Genomic DNA, 17,669 nt, shown 5'->3' with positions numbered 1-17,669 from the left:
TCATAATTCGATGACGAGTTCAAAAGGATTAATTAACCCTTTGCTTGTTTTATTGGATCACTTTTCATTTTAAATTCAACCCTTTTGAAGGTTCAAGTTGTCAAAGAAAGATGTGCATTTCACGCATTTGAAACAGTTGACGTGTATTCCAAGTCAGCCCTATTAAATCTCGCTTAACCGGCCTCTTGCGGAGAGGGACCAGTTACAGCCCTGGGCAGCAGAGTTTGTGTTACACAGACTAATCCAAAGTCAAGTCCCTAAAGTTCTGTTCTAGGCTCTTTCAACTTCAAGTCACTCAAATGGTTGACAACGCCTCTCGTCATGGTTCGAAGCCCAAGGGCTCGCACCTGCTGCTTTTGTCTCGCCCACCAGACTACATTCCAAACTTGGACATGCCTTTTAGGATAATGTAAAATACACAGAATTGATCCATAAAAAATCAAAGAAAACAAAGGTTGAAAGGGAGAAATTCGTCATTAGAAAAGTATGCAGACGCTTGTAGACACGTTTATCCACCTGATTCACATGAAGCTCTTTTCTCACAGTTACTCAAGGCCACAGCAAGTAAATTCAATGGATGACATCAGCGTGCTTATTGATTTTCTACTGGTCTAAAAAAAACATGATTTTTTTCCTCTTCGGGGATGATCAGATAGACCAAAATAGGCAAACATGTTGTGTTGAAGCCTAATAATTATACATGTAGAAGTGATACTAAGGAGGTAGCCATGACTATAGTTGCAAAGGTGAAACTTGTTGGATAGTTGTATAAGTGAGACCAATATTGAAGCCATGAACGTAGTTGCCAACTTGGCAAGTGACACCAGTGTACCGCGCTAATATCACTTTTATTACACTAGAGCACTTCTTTCATACAGGAATGGATGCCTTATCAGTTGTGATGCCACGGTTTTGTAACTTCAAATCTTTTTATGGCGTTTATGGTGTCTATTTTGAAAATTTAGCCATCTTATTTTTTTTACCCATCTTGTTCTATTTTCGCGCTATCTCATTATTTTTGCAGTCTGTAGAGAATGTCATCCATAAAATTTACACGTGAAAAATTACTTGCTGTGGCCTGAGTTGAAAGTTTGACTGTGTAACCCGCAATTGCTACCCTTCTGTGTCGGACCTGCACCCTCAATCCCTGGGAACAAGGACGTTATATAATGTCCTTGCTGGGACACAAGGCTCGGGCCATACACACCAACTATGCTGGCACGTTACAAGTGAACGCTAATACATATATAGGGGGTGTGGTGTTTTAACAACCGTCGTTTCGCTCAAGGGCTCGTATTGATTAGACAGTCAGAGTTCAGGGCTTATCCGGTTTTAGGAAACAAGCATGCAAGTCATCGCGAAGCACCTGTACCCCGCTGTTGCAGCTTTCCTTGCTGCATATGCTGCCCACATTTACCTGAGACGGTCTGATGTACCGGCTCCAGCGGGAGGAAGGTGCCATGACGCCCGGCCGTCTGACAGGGACGCCGCGGGAGGACCGTATCGGCACGGCGCGGTGGCCTCCGACTCCGCACAGTGTTCACGGATAGGCAGGTATGACATTACAGTTGACTGAGCAGCGTGGGGCCCCAGGCCATAATTGTAGTGTCTACTTAACGTCCTTTGAAATGTATCCTAACATGAACGTTGGTCCTGCTGGAAGACTACTTGGGCCAGCTAGAAGAAACAGATAGGGTTCAGAGAGCACGATTGTACACAATAAACCAATGACAACACTTTACTTGCCTGCTCTGACTGGCAATGTCTTTGTTTTCAGCCTGTAGACATGTCGACAGTCTTGGATTTTATCGGTTCTTGTATGTGTAATTATGTGCGGACTATTCACCATGACGGGAAAGACTACTCTGTAAGCAGAGGTTCGGCTCCAGCTCTTATTTTGACGTGTTTTAGGGCCTAAAGAAAGATGCACAAATAGAAAGCCCGAGAAAAACTCCTGAAACACATTGAAAAGGGAGCCAAACCTCTGCTTGCAGCTTGGGAGTACAGAAAGTCTCTGTAGGGAGCTTTACCCGGTTGTATTTTTTGCTGTTTACCAATTTCAGTTAATGCATTATCCGTGTTCCGGATCTTTAGGTGCACGGCGTATGTAGGATCAAAACAAAGGCCCATACCAATATACCATATATCATCTAGTAATGTCCTTGCCCGTACGAAGGAGCCTGTCTTTCCAAAGTTTTTATGCGGATACTTCAAAACAAGTCCTCAAACCTTGTAAAACTTTTCAATATCTTAGAGACACTCTGATGAACGGTTCGGCCGTGGATGCCGCCATTGCTACCATCCTGTGTCTGGGTGTCGTGCATCCTCAATCTCTGGGGCTCGGCGGGGGGTTTGTGATGACCGTGTACACCAAAGATACCGGCACGTCACAAGTCATCAATGCGCTTGAAACAGCCCCTTTGGCATCCTCGGAAGACATGTTTGCAGAGAACCCAGATCTGGCTACAATGGGTACGTTACATTGTTAATTCAGTTCTATCACTGCTTATCAATAGTGGGCGAGTAAAAAAATTGTAGATCCTGGACAATTAAGAAAAATATTGTTAATACGTGTATTGTAAGCATCTCAGTAGTGCTGAAGCGCCGGCAAGTAGTCCATTATGGTACTGCACGCTTTGCTAACTAGATTCAGATTCAGATTTATTGGTTCTTGGCATGGCAAATGACATTATAACTGCCACATGAAATGTGCCACGAATTACATTCCGTAAAATCCTTAAAAGTCAATACAATTTACAAACATGCATAATCACATTTTGTTTAAAAACCTAGACGTTGGCACTGGATTAAATATAGCAGTGGCGGAGAGACAAAAGTGGACACAACTATGTCAGCAAACAATAACGTACGTAACATTTACAAGGAAAAAGTAACTGCATGTATATTCTGTACAGACGCAGTACTAGTGACCGATCGCCACAGAGTCGCCATCTTGATAGAGCAATTTTATTGCTCTAGGAACAAAGGAGAGTTCATGTCTCTTAGTCTTACTCTTTGTCAGTGCCCGGTAGCGTCCTTCGCGACGGAGGCTATAGGAATTGTTCTGAGGTGGGGCAATGAACTCGTTCAGAGGAGAACTACTGTCCTGGAGTGTGTTGCGCAAAGTACTGAGCGTAGCAAGGTCACGTCTACTGGACAGTGAAGGCAAAGAGTCCGCAGGAATTCCGATCAGTCTCAGACATCGCCTCTGAACTTTTTCCAACATGTCGGAGAGGTACTTCGGTAGCCCTCCCCACACAGGGCTAGTGCTTTACATGAAAACATACCTTTAGCCTCCTCAACAGAAGTATAAACAAGACAAATAAAATACATATCTGAGAGATTCATGCCATCAGTTTATCATATCAAAGAAAAGAGACAAAACATTACATTCGTGTATAAGTTCACAAGGTCGGTACACCATTGAATAAAGGGTCTCTTTTTACATAACTCTGGGCATAGCCACACCAACGATTCGGTGACCGTCTGCCACCTTCTTCAGGGCAATTCTGACTGGTTCACATTGTACTGCAGGACAGATGTCACTGCTACATAGTTCAGATGCGGTCAGAAACGTAAAGCATTTACAATTCTAATTGTAACAACCGTTATATACCTGACAATACATTACTACCACACAGGTGGCATATCAGTGGCAGTACCGGGCCAGGTCCGCGGGCTGTGGGAGGCGCACCAGAGGTACGGGAAGCTGCCGTGGAGAGACTTGTTCCTACCGGCTATACAGCTGGCAGAGGAGGGGACCTGCATAGGGAAGCATCTCGCCATAGCCATGAGAGTGAAGGAAGCTGACATCCTGGACAGAAAATACGGCCTCTGGTAAGTTATATTTCACTCTGTGAGGACTTAAATTTTATATGACCAGCACAGAAAAAGCTGGGACTTATCCAGCTTCTAGTTTTAGATTTTAAAATTTAGTTTTTTTTTTCACAATGTCATGGACTTTCACGCTAAGGTTCAGTGAAGACATGTTAATGTCTTGCAACGTTCTGTTGTCTTTATTCCTATTTTTTCAATTCCTCAGTTGTTCTGAGTTGTATTGATAACCGCCTGTGGGTCTTCTTCTCCAGTGACGTGTTCTGTGACGAGCACGGGACCATGCTGCGTGAAAACACGACCGTCAGAAGACCACAACTTGCCAAGACGCTCCTTGCGGTTGCCAATGGTGGTGCAGATGCCTTCTACACAGGCGAGATTGCCAAGAATTTGGTAAAGGACATTCACAACCACGGTAAGTCATTTTTTATCGATTGTATTAATTTCTGATTATTACACTTTCAAGATATGATTATCTGTCCCATATATACAGCAGAAACTTTAATGCTATTTGTCTAGTATAAAATATGGGTATGTTCATGAAATTGCAGGCGGCATCATTACTGAGCAAGACCTGTTGGACTACCGGGCGGAAGTAACGACGCCTCTGAACACGTCACTTCCGGATGGAAGGGTTCTGCTGACGTCACCACCTCCCTCAGGAGGAGCTGTCTTAAGTCTTATTCTCAATATCTTAGCAGGTGAGATGGTACGAGTGATTTTTCGCTTCGGAATGATGAATACATTGTAGGTTTATTTTACAATACATACGCGTTTATAAACTAGTCACCATTGATTCATTTTGCATATAACGTTATCTACTAATAGAAATCTTTCTCTGTTTCTGTCTGTCTCCCTCCTCTTTCTGTCTCTCTAGAGAGAGATTTGTCTACGCAAATAGAAACGTAGCCATATGTCTAGATAGCCGCATAGATAGGCTAGATACTATTAGATAGGCAAACTATTCGCAAATTTACTGAATTATACGTTGAAACGTATACGTAGATGGACAGATAGATATAGATAGGTTGATAGCTAGGTAATAGATAGATACATAGAAACAGGTAGATGGATAGATAGATGGGTAGATAGAAAATAGATTGAATGATAGACAGACAGATCGGTAGATACAAATAGATGCCAACCAATCAACAAGCTCTGGTCAAACAAAGTATGGACCTAACGCCTAAGTACACCTTGTCATACTCAGGTTATGGGCTGAACTCTTCAGCAAGGGAAGGTGTGCAGAACCAGGTTCTGACGTACCACAGGATGCTGGAGGCTTACAAGTTCGGTTTCGCACATTGGATGGAGCTGGGAGACCCCAACTTCGTAAACGTTGAAAAGGTAAGAACCGCGGGTAGCAAACACATCTTCTGGACACAACTGTAAAGTTAAGGCTAATTGTACATAAGATGTACGCATCAGGTCTATTTTTTTGGTTAGGCAACAATGTTTTTCGCACTTTTCTGTTTATCTTGCACTGAGATTTATCACAATTTTGTAAGGATTAGCAAAACAGTTAACCATCATCTTTTTTGTTTTTAATGTCAGCCCAGCTATTAGACTGTAACTTAGAAAGAACTGCTCACAGTAGAAATGGACCTTCTTCTTCCACGTTCAAAAGCTGCGCCGAAAACTTTGTACATCTAAGTTCTAACGTTACATGAGGCCTTAGGCAATATAAGGCACGTTTTGGCTCGATGACACTGCGTATGCAATTCATGAAGCGATTTTCGTTGATTGCATAGTATTCGTAAACATTTGCTTTTAGCAGTTATTCTTAAAGACTTTTTTCTTGTTAATGCTGTTAGCTCACGAAGAGGATTTTTTTCTTTTATCTGCTGTTAGCTCACGAAGAGGATTTTTTTCTTTTATCTGCTGTTAGCTCACGAAGAGGATGGTATCGAAAGATTTCGCGGACGAACTCCGCCGTAAGATCGACGACACCCGGACGTTCGACAGCTCCTACTACGGCTTGGATGTGCCCAGTCAGGACATCAGTGGGACTTCTCATGTGTCCGTGTTGGGGCCGAACGGAGATGCCGTGGCCGTCACCAGTTCTATCGGACGTTAGTAAGTATTTGCTCGGACTAAATCACGCTTTTAGCACGGACAAAAAGCACGTACGGCGGGTTGTGCTCCTAGCTTATATGAAGCGCCTATCCTCCCTCCCGGCACATGTTGGTGCCCCAAGGTGATGCCGTGGTCGTCACCAGTTCTATCGGACGTTAGTAAGTATTTGCTCGGACTAAATCACGCTTCTAGCACGGACAAGAAGCACGTACTTTGGGTTGTGCTCCTAGCTTATATGAAGCGCCTATCCTCCCTCCCGGCACATGTTGGTGCCCCAAGGTGATGCCGTGGTCGTCACCAGTTCGAGCGGACGTTAGTTAGTATTGTTGTCATTCAGTCGTATATCATACTTTTCGTTCCCACAAAGTGCCCGGCCAGACCCTGGTTTGGAAATGTGAACCCTGAAATATGAGTCTTACGCAATATGCAAAATACACCATATTCCTGTCGTCATAATTTTTTAGAATAGACTAGACAGAAGTATTGTTTTATTGGTTTCATTGTCGCAATACATACATATCATGTATAACTGTCGAGCAATAAAGTTGATTCATTCACTCATTCACTCGTTCATTCAGTCATTCACTCGTTCATTCACTCATTCATCCGTTCATCCATTCGTTCGTCAATCCATTCATTTATTCATTAATTCATTCGTATCATTCATTTATTCATGAATTCATTTATTTATTTATTTATTCATTCATTCATTCGTTCATCCATATCTGCCTGCAGCTTCGGTGCGAGGTTCCGATCTCTGTCTACTGGCATCATCCTCAACAACCACATGGAGCTCTACACACTGCGTGGGGAAAACGGCAGCACACGAATATCTTCAAAGAGTCCAGGTACTGGAACATTCGATGAAAACAACTACCACAATCAGCAACAACATTTCGACAAAACAAAACGCACTTCTTAATCAATACATGTGCACCAAACTTCTGTTTGCACCGGTCTTGTCAGTGGCACAATACTGTTTACTGTGCTCTTAAAATTATAATTACCAACATGTCTGATGCAAGCGTTCGAAAGCTTCAAATAATAAAGAGCAGAGCCTGTAGAATATTGTTGAAATATAACGCTCACCCTGCAGACAAGCCTGTTAAGGCCTACGTCACATTTCCTACCCTGGCCATGGGACGGGCGGGCTGTTTGCGGAAACGAAAAAATTACTTTTAGTTTCCCAAAACTGCCCGGTCGAGCCATTTGTGGAAATGTGACGTTAGCCGAACACCTGCTGAACACTTCTGTTCTGATTTGATAACTCTGGTGCTTGACCACTTCTTGTGCAGTCATTCACGAACATTATGAACTATTCATAGCAGCTGATTTCATTGTTTGTTTATTTCGATCACCATTAGACTTTACAAACGCAAAATCTATTCTTCCTGGAGTCCATTTAAAATTACAAAGCAATCAAATAACATAAGCCAATATAAGTGTACAAGTATACATGAGAAGAACTGAAAGTAAACTGAATGTAAAATTTCATTGGTTCCCAGGGTACGCCGTTCAGCCGGGGAAGCGCGGGAAAACGCTGATGAGTCCGACCGTCGTTCTGAACAGTAGCGGTGACGTCAGGCTGGTGATCGGCGGCTCGGGAGGATATAAACTCATGACGGGGTTGACAGACGTAACTCTTTCTGTCTGTTGAATGACTCTTTATGGTGTTCATCTGATTTACCATCCCCTGCATTGAGTCCTTCAGTTCCCTCATCTCTAAACTAGGAGACAGATTTGGGGTTCAAAGTAGCTCAGGATTCGTTGTCACTGTGCAACTTCAAACCAACAGGAGCTCATCTGTGAATAGAACTCCGGACACCTTTCTTAATGTTTTCTTTTTATCAATGTCAAAATGATCCCGATAGGAACTCAAAAAATAATGTATTTTTGTGACTATGGATTCTTAAACAGTCTCCAACATCGGACATAGGAGTTTTCTTTTACACAACCAGTTATTCTCACCTGCTGACGTTTCGATGTCTGTCAGACATCTTCCTCAGAGCTTCTAACTGGAGTTCTGCTTCTCGCCACTATATGTAGCCGATACAGGTGGCGCTTTTGTGGCGAGAACACTACCCCAAACGTGGCTTTCATGATTTTGTACCCCTCTTCATTTTCCTCTTGGGATGAAGAATGAAAGATGTCGGTTAGAAAATGACCAGAAAAGGACGTTGAATACCGTTCAAACCTACCATTGAATACCATCTAATGCACTGTCTAAACTAAATGATTATTCTTAGTTTGCTTTTGGACACACGAAGACAATGTGGCACTGCACTCAAGTTTTAGTAACTTAGTAACAGTCTTAGTAACAGGGCCACATACAAAGTACAGACAGAAGGTAAAAGTATTATCTTACCTCCCCAACCAAAGTTCTGTACCTATTTTTACACCTGGGTGAAGAATGGAACGTTTTGCCCTTGTAAAGTACCTTTCCCCAAGGGCAAAACGTCGGGGGCACGGCGGGTATCGAACTCGGGACCTCTAGGTTCCGAGCCTAACACCTAACCAGTTACGCCACACACAACGGCACAAATGAATAATTGATGCCAAATGATTCCACACAGGCTCTTTTCCACCACCTGCTGCTGGGAATGAACATCTCCTCTGCCATAGAGAAGCCACGTCTTCACCTGGCGGTCACCCAAGATGTGGGCGAGCTGAACTATGAGAGAAGAAATCCGTTTAAACCGGAGGTCGGCCTCTTATATTTTCTTTCTCTCAAATTTGTACAACGGGAAAATATGTTCATACTTTCACTTGTCTATAACTGTAGCGAGTTTACTTTTTTAAGAAATAGATCCTAAAGAAATACTGATCCTAACAAGGCGACAGTGGTTGCTGAAAATTTGATCCGTGTGTACCTTTGTGTTGGAAGGAAGTTTGGCACTGTATTGTGATTATCACCAACACAGATGAGCTTCCATGATAGTTTGTACACTGTTGTATCATTATCAGCCAGTAGGTGCCCGCCTGAGTAATGAGGTTGTTGTACACTCCTTTTTAATACACTTCCTCGAACACTCCTTACGCCTCCTAGAGTGAGTGAGTGAGAGAACATTGTACCTCCATTTTGCGACCCCTTCCAAAATACGTACAGTTCCAATAAGATGTGGCCGAGAATTTATACCACTCCCACTCGTCACAAGGGATCCGTAAACTACCTCAGCCATGACTGTTTCCCTGACACAGCTTCTGCTTGCAGAATATTTCTAGACGCTTACTTAAGGCTGCGTTTTGTGTCAATGTCGCCAGGAGGTGTTGCATGAGCTCGAGAAGATGTACGGAAAAGCAGTCCCGGAGTGGCACCAGGCCATGGTACAGGCTGTGGCTCGGGAGGACTTGGCAATCTCCGGCTCCGCTCGGGAGGACTCGGCAATCTCCGGCTCTGCTCGGGAGGACTCGGCAGTCGAGAAAAACTGAATTTTAGATTTAGATCTGTTGAAATTGTAGACAATGCAATACATGCCAAACCCAGGCAGCTTAGCGGATTCCCGGCGGGATTCTAGCGTCGCCAGTCGAGAAAAACTGAATTTTAGATTTAGATCTGTTGAAATTGTAGACAATAGAATTCACACATACATATACATTTACACTTCTCATAGAATTCACACATACATATACATTTACACTTCTCATAGAATTCACACATACATATACATTTACACTTCTCATAGAATTCACACATACATATACATTTACACTTCTCATAGAATTCACACATACATATACATTTACACCTCTCATTGAATTAGCGGAAATGATTAACATATATTCAAAGTAAAACAACAGAATTGTGTATGATCAAACATGTTAAATGATCCATTTGGACCGTCTTAACCTTGTGTTTTGTCGATTACTTCTCGCGTAAACGCGCCATCCCTTTGACATGCAATGGTTTGATAGTCGTAATTATATTGTATCCAGTGGTTTGTTGATTTTAACATCCATGTTGTTAAGTTGGCTGGTTGCCATTGTTGGATTGTGGAAGTAAGCCTTCTCAATTAAACCATTTCACCACCATTATTATTCACCATCTACGCGTTATAAATATAAGAAGCATTATGAATGAAATGACCCAAGGAATCACTCATGTTTTAACGATAGTTTTAATGTGTAATCCTTAATGTATTAATGTACAAGACAGGCAACATGGCAGCAGAGTGGTGTGCAGCGATTTTATTGTATACAGAATCATAGTAGCGTCAGTCCATGACTCGTTTGGAATGGCTAATGTTAAAGGTTCATAAACACGTCTATGAATTATCATTTAACTGATGACAGACAGGTCTACGCTTCCGGGCGAAGGTTATTAAAGACGAGCTGCAACGTGAATTTAAGTGTTCCTGATAATTTTGTTTATCTCTCCAAAGTCTTACTTTTAACAGTTGAAGCGGAAACAAAGTTTGACCTACAGTTTTCATTGTCATATATTGCAACAATCAAGTCTGCAATCCTCAGAGCAGTGTTTCAGTCTCGATTGGTTTCTTTGAGGGTGAGTCCGGCGAACTAACTTGATGAATATCCGGTGTAGAATAGTCACATATAGTCGTGCATGGTCTTTCACATCGCCTATTGCTTCCTATCATATTATCAGTCTCTATACATCCTTTATTTTTTTCCAAATGTCTATATAAAGATCCCTCAGGCCTACTTAACTTTGCAAACACCCTAAACTTTGACTTTATTCGAATTGTGACAGGTACAATACAATGTGGACGCTAGGCAGCTAACTGGATGATATTGTGACCACATACATATACAATACAAAATGAACAACTGAAACTTGTTGTGTTATGTCAACCAAGCATTGCATACACAGCACCTTTCATGATTTTATTGTTTGCTGCACATTTTCAACTAAACATTGCTACTTAATGTTTAGAACAATAAATGCAACTCAGATGATAGTTTATACTGAAGAAACAAATCTCCAAGCAGATCCTACGGTAGCATGAGATAGTATCAAAAGCTGCCAGTGGAGGGAAGCCGGTCTAGGAGTGAAAGAGGGAGGAAAATTTTTATTCAACAATGGTGTTGCTGCCCTTTCCTGTAGCCATATTAACAGCTACACGAATATCCGTAATGTTAATGATTATATTCGCGACTTACGTCTTTATCTGGGACAAAGTGCCCACTAGCCAAACACACTCCTCTGGCATCTTTTAATATTATCTTATGCTACCGTAGGCCCGGGTCGCTCAAGATGAAAACCCGCAGATCCACTTTCACTGGTAACACTAGAATCCCGCCGGGAAGCCGCCCTTCCTGGAGTCGGAGTGAGCGAAGATTGCCGAGTCCTCCCGAGCGGAGCCGGAGATTGCCGAGTCCTCCCGAGCCACCGCCTGCACTATGGCCTGGTGCAACTCCGGAGCTGTTTTGCCATGCATCTTCACCAATTGATGCAGCACCGCCTGGCGACATTGAAATAAAACGCAGCTTTGAGTATCCGGTTAGGGCAAACTAATATATATTTGTATATGTCACAGTAGAGATTGCGATTCGGGACAATCGCCGATTCCCCTAGGACAGATCACGATCAGAGTTTGTCCTAGGACAGACTGCAATCGGGATCTGTCTAATGATATGTGAAAGATACTAAATTGTGATCAAACAATGTGTCAGTATGCAGATTTTGAGGTATTCAGTACATTTCAATAGTTTCAGTATATATAGTATACTGAAGCATTTCACAAATTTTTATTTTTTATTTTTTTTTATTGAGATTCTCCATATACATATGGAGGGTATGGCGAAACCGTTGGCTTTGTTGTTCGGAGTTTCCATCTCCTAGGAGGACTTCCGACCAAGGATGAATTTGAAAGAACAATAACAGCTGTAAAGTGATCAAATAGATGTCAATATATCAATCACAGTTTCAATATATTTATCATAGTTTCACACTTATTCAGTACATTTCACCAGTCAGACGTGTACCAAATCATTTCATAACTTTGAAATGAAGTTTGTCCTAGGACAGATCCTGATTGCAATCTGTACTAGTAGAGTCACCGAATGTCCTAGGACAGATCGCAGTCTGTTTCCTTCATGTTAGCATCATTAATTTGTCCTAGGACAGCTTCCGATTGCAATCTGTACTAGTAGAATAGAAAATTGTCCTAGGACATATCTCGATCGCAGCCTGTCCTAGACCAAGTCCAACTCCGATCGCGATCTGTCCTAAGACAATGAGCGATTGTCCTGAATCGCAATCTCTACTATGACTACTACTTGTTAACTAATTAGTGAACATGGAAGGTAAAGGTAGTCCTATAGTAGTGGAATGGTTTGTTGTTCCACAATATAAAAACGAATATCACAGAATAAAAGCAGTCTTGCGGCCTAAGGGCTGAATAGCACAGCATAATAATCATAATTTGTACAGTATTAATAGATACGATTAAGAAACGCATGTGATACAACTGCTTAATAGATATTCAACAAAGTTCATAACTAAAAAGCTAAGGTAGCATCTACAAGGGGCCAGCATTTAGAAATGGACCAACGTTTCACATTTCAATAGATTGTCTTCGCGTATTGTACATATAACTGCCTTCTTTTTTAAAAAGTGCCCCCCCCCCCACGTCGAAATACGTGAGAAAGGATATCGGACCAACCTCTGTTACCATCAATGTTTCTTCTAACAGTGACTGATTAAAGGCAGAGAACATACCTCCAAATTTTCGATGTCACATTTTGGACGCGGAGAATGGTCTAGTCTCATATTCTCTCGCGAGATCGAGACTAGACCATTCTCCGCGTCCAAGATGTGCTGGTAGGCATCGAAAATTCGGAGGTATGTTCTCTGCCTTTAATAAGTCACTGTTTGAAGAAAAATTGATAGTAACTGTGAATATACGTGACTGATGAAACTCTTCAAAGACCAACCTCTGGCTTGAACGGATAATGCCTCTCGTCCTGCAGCGTGCAGACGCCATTAATCACCCCCACGTGAAGACGTGGCTTCTCTATGGCAGAGGAGATGTTCATTCCGAATAGTAGATGGTGAACAATTGCCTGTGTGTAGATGTGAAATAGCGCAGATTAGCTTCACATTTGACCGTTGCGATTTCAGAGAAAAATAATGAAGAACATGTTTTTGGCGACGCCCCAGGGGCTAGCCCAACAGTGCGTTTGTTGACAAAAATTCCCCAAATTCGATAGGTTTTTCTGGAATTTTTCCACGTCAGGCTAGTAGCATTATCCCTTTGGAGGGGAATAACTGGTGACTGGCGGGGAAGGGTTTGACGGATCATCATGATGTTTGGAATGCAGATAGCTTCGGAGATGCCAACACCAACGCCAACAATCATTTAAACTTATCAACAATAGGACCGTCGCCATGGCAATAATTTTTATTAGCACACTCCTTGTATATTGCTGACCAAATACCCACTAGAGTGGGGATAATGGAGAAATAAAGGGGAAGTGGCTGGTTCAGCTTTTAACGTTGATGGCTCTGTCAAAGACGCCTTGTGGGAATCTGTCCTAACCCTGTATCAGAGCCTTAGCCTAGGTCCTAGTTGGGAAAAAGGGGGTCCCGACTGTCACTTCATGGGCTGTTTTCAAGTCAGTCCGGGGAATGGCACCATCGTATATGTATATAGTATTCCGATAGATGTCACCCCGACCCCAAGGGACAAAACACGTGCAGCGACTACAAGGTTACGAGAGTATGACCCCCACATGCTTCAGTGGCCAGAGTGACGTCATTTGGTGGCAGTCTGCAGTACTACGGCGTGCAGCTGTGGAACAAGCTGCCTCTTCAATCACGTAGCCTGATGAAGTTCAGGACATTTCAGCGCCAATTGACATATACCCAATTGCTTAGTAATGCTATTTTTACAGCTATGTTGTTATCAAAATATGCCTTTATCTTTTTTTTTATTGTGTTGTTTCTATGTATGCCCAGGATTGCCTGAAAAGTAGGTCTAGTCTGACATGAGTTGTATGTTCCTGGTAAAATAAATCAAGTGAAAGTGTTTGGCAAGACTTTCGGTACTTAACGGAGAGGTTGTGTAAAACAGACCGCTAGTATTCAATTAAGTTAGAAGAATAGTTACATCAATCAATACTGATGCGATTTTCTTTCCTCCCGAGGCGCCGATCACCAGTATGACGTCACCATGTCGGTCCAACACGACTGTGGGACTCTGGGCCGTCTTGCTACGCTTCCCAGGATGCACGCGTTCTCCTGGGGAGGGGGGTGATACAAGCTGGGTCAATGTTTGCATTGCGCATACGCAGTGTGATGCATTGTGGGTAACATGTCAAAGTTGATGATCCCGACCGAGACATACACAAACACACCTGGACATATATCAACCATGGTCTGAAAAAAAAAATTAAAATCACTGTGTACAGGCAATGGTCCGTATCCTTTGAAGTAAGTTAGAACTCTAAGAGAACTTCCTGACAGTTCTAGACTTCAGGGACTTAAGCTACGCAGCTTCTTTACTCCAGTGGAACAGTCAGTTACCAGAGGGCATAGTTTTAAAATACAAGTCCCCCTGGCTAAGACTAGATTGAGAAGTCAAGCTTTTAGCGTTAGAACCGTCTCTAACTGGAACGATTTACCAGATACAGTAGTTACAGCTGATAGTGTCAATCAGTTTAAGTTTAGGCTAGACAGATACTACAAGTGTCGAAAGTGCGTCAAATGAAGAGCGACGATCAGTGCACAACAGGCTGAAGCCTTCTCTCCTGGATGCAGTATCAAGGTAACTAGCATATGCGCATTACAAAGCCCCAGTTCATCTTTCTCATGATCAGTCGGCATGAGTTCGGAACGCCATCGGAGCACAGTTCCGAGTAGCTTCGGTTAGCGGTGTCCTCTCGTGTGGGGCTAGAGATCCCAAGAGCCACGCTTCTAACAGGATAGGGATCCATGTCAGCGTGTGTGTATTCAACCGTGCAGTCTGGTCTTACAAAAGTTGTTCTTACTGTACAAAACTGCTATGCTTAACGCCTACAGGCTGTTAACTGGTTGTGTCTAACATCAAATCAAACTTTTTGAATACCTGGATTTCGAGAATATACCCGAGTCAGGTTTTCCCCCTTCAGTGTGAAGAGAATCATGCGGTTGTTGAGGATGATGCCAGTAGACGGGGATCGGAATGTCGCACCGAAACTGCAAGAAGATTTGTACAGAAGTTAGAAGCTGTGGCATCATGTGGCGCAATCGGTAAGGTGTTTGGCTCAAACCCCAGCTGGCAGGGGTCCAGGGTTCAAAGCCGCTGATGTGTCCCGAGTGTTGTGCCCTTGGGAAAGGCTTCATGAAAGGCATAAATTAGACGATAACAAGGGTGATCCTTTCAGTAATAAGTTAACAAAATGCAATGTTAGATAATTTAGTTTTAACATCTTACACAGGAATGTTTAAACTTACATGTCTGTCGAAGAGGCATTAACGTTGAATGGTGGGTTGCTAAAACGTAATTTAGGCAGGGTGAAATACGTACTAATTTGGTGAAGGACATTCGAAACCACGGTAAGTCTTTGTTTTCGATGATCGTCAATGCTTCCATATTTGTTAGGAAATTTGTTATTTTGTCTAACAGACAGTGGACTCCAGGAAGACTAGTGAATTTCACTTATGAAGATCTAAATAAACCAAACGTACTACGTTCCGATAGAACTGGTGAGGGCCACGGCATCTCCGTTCGGCCCCAACACCGACACATGAGAAGTCCCGCGGATGTCCGGACTGGGCACGTCCAGGCCATAGTAGGAGCTGTCGAACGTCCGGGTGTCGTCGATCTTACGGCGGAGTTCGTCCGCGAAATCTTTCGATACCATCCTCTTCGTGAGCTAACAGGGCAAAAGATTACCAATCGATTATGCGGTAAACGACAACTGCCCAAGCTTCATTATCGTATTTTTATCATCATCGGGTGGCCCCGGTGACTATAAGTGTCTTCCATTTCCTTTACCCAAGACTATGGGTCGTCATTTGGTGCATTAACTGAATTATGAAAATGTGCCTTTAGTCCTGATGATACAAATTTGAACTTGGTTTTCATGAAATCGTGTCTGTTAGCAAATACTGTAAATGCACTTAAGTTCGCGGGGATTTAATTTCACGGTAGTGGGAAAGAGGAATTTTCGCGGTCTTTTTAAGTTCGCGGTAACACCATACATTGTAGTCTCTTACTGCCACGGAAAATTGTTCGTGGCGGTTTTAAGTTCGCGGTGAAACAGCCACCGCGAAAACTGCGAACATAGAAAGTACCAGCAGACAGTTTCCAGTCAGACGCTCTTTCTTGCCAGATAGATTTAGACAAGGCTGGAGCCAAGTGTTGGGCGTCAGGAGTTCGCCAGTCACTGGAGGAATGCGGCTATGGTTATGTATGGCATTGTCCTCTACAGCACAATACAAATTCGTCTCAAATTATCAATTCTATCAATCAGCGTCTGAAAGACATTTATTTTCAAACTATTCTAAGAGAGATACACAATGACAACAAAGGTGGATCCGCTAAAAACAAATTGAGGTCTTACAGACTGTTCAAGTCCACTTATAATGTGGAACAATACCTGGATATTGACAATATTCGGCACAGGACGGCCGTCACAAAACTACGAGTCAGTTGCCACAAATTACACATCGAAACCGGAAGACATAACCGCACTCCTCTAGAACAACGAATATGTAGATACTGCAATCTAGATAAGTTAGAAGACGAACATCATTTTGTAGTAGAATGTAGTTTGTACAAGAAAGAGAGAGCTGAACTCTACAGACTAATAGAATCCATGTTCCCCCACTTCATACAACTAAGTAATATAGACAAATTTATATTCCTTATGAATCTAGACAAGCCTTTACTTATAAAGCATATCTGTTCTTACATTTTCAATATCACAAAGAAACGAGAAGAAGCCGAATGTACGCAGTAGAATACGATCCTTGAGTAGTGTAGATTCATTGTATCATTATATCATGTTGTATCATTTGTTGTGACCTGTACTAAACCCAGTGGGTATGAATGTACAATAAAGGTCTTCATTCATTCATTTATTCATTAATCCACCACGAAAGTTTCTGCGTTTCTGCATAACTCCTGTTATAAACTTGCCAGAAAATTCTCTGATGGATACTTTGATCATGGGTATAAAAACATAGGCTAATAATTGCTGTCTTCAAACGATGTCGTTCAAAAACGCTCCTCTTACCTCCTCCACGTTTACGAAGTTGGGATCTCCCAGCGCCGTTTCTTGACCGGTACTAAACTTGTAAGCCTCCAACATCCTGTGGTACGTCAGGACCTGGTTTTGCACACCGTCTATGGCCGAAGAATTCAGTCCATAACCTACGTATGACATGGCGTACATATAAGTACCGGGCAATATTACAGGTTTGCGATAGCAGAACCTCATCTGTTTTTCTTGGTATGTATGGGCGCCGCCATTTTCCACCCTACATGGCATACACACTAACGCAAACCTGTATATATTTGCTAGTGCTAATATTTAACTCTAGTTTAAACAGAGCTTGTTGGTTATTTGGAATCTACCTGTAGGTTCTTATCCATCAGTTTATCTATCTGTCCGTCTATCCATTGACAGTATACTGTCTACCTGTATACACAAATATACATGTAGATATTCCCGAAAATAATTTCATCAGGTTGGTAGAATATAGGATATATGAGAATTCTTGTGCACAACCAAAATTGGACTTACTTGCTGACGTTTCGAGGTCTGTCAGACATCTTCCTCAGAGCTTCTAACTGGATTTCTGGGTCTCGCCT

At 42.5% G+C, this 17,669-nt stretch overlaps 2 protein-coding genes across 2 annotated transcripts in view; one reads left to right on the top strand and one right to left on the bottom strand.

The window, feature by feature from the left end:
- The first annotated feature begins 1,345 nt into the window (after positions 1 to 1,345).
- LOC118425359 (glutathione hydrolase 1 proenzyme-like) lies at positions 1,346 to 9,339 on the top strand. The gene is made up of 11 exons (XM_035834167.1): positions 1,346 to 1,554; positions 2,255 to 2,472; positions 3,642 to 3,837; positions 4,089 to 4,249; positions 4,386 to 4,535; positions 5,045 to 5,181; positions 5,723 to 5,910; positions 6,646 to 6,758; positions 7,416 to 7,546; positions 8,484 to 8,612; positions 9,172 to 9,339. Exons 1-11 carry the CDS (start codon positions 1,346 to 1,348, stop codon positions 9,337 to 9,339), a joined length of 1,800 nt encoding a protein of 599 aa, XP_035690060.1.
- A 670-nt stretch (positions 9,340 to 10,009) lies between these two features.
- The window catches only part of LOC118425267 (glutathione hydrolase 1 proenzyme-like), a 13,117-nt gene continuing 5,457 nt past the window's right edge, over positions 10,010 to 17,669 (bottom strand). Inside the window, exons 6-11 of the mRNA XM_035834059.1 lie at positions 17,092 to 17,228; positions 15,539 to 15,726; positions 14,937 to 15,046; positions 13,980 to 14,110; positions 12,805 to 12,933; positions 10,010 to 11,330 (exon numbers count right to left, since the gene is read on the bottom strand). Of these exons, the coding sequence (XP_035689952.1) occupies positions 11,157 to 11,330; positions 12,805 to 12,933; positions 13,980 to 14,110; positions 14,937 to 15,046; positions 15,539 to 15,726; positions 17,092 to 17,228 (869 nt within the window). The 3' untranslated portion in view covers positions 10,010 to 11,156. The remainder of the gene's footprint in view (positions 11,331 to 12,804; positions 12,934 to 13,979; positions 14,111 to 14,936; positions 15,047 to 15,538; positions 15,727 to 17,091; positions 17,229 to 17,669) is intronic.

The sequence above is a fragment of the Branchiostoma floridae genome, chromosome 11, assembly GCF_000003815.2.
Source record: "Branchiostoma floridae strain S238N-H82 chromosome 11, Bfl_VNyyK, whole genome shotgun sequence".
Classification (NCBI taxonomy): Eukaryota; Metazoa; Chordata; class Leptocardii; order Amphioxiformes; family Branchiostomatidae; genus Branchiostoma; species Branchiostoma floridae.
Note: the sequence above shows the minus strand (reverse complement) of the source record. Positions and strands in the feature narration are given on the sequence as shown.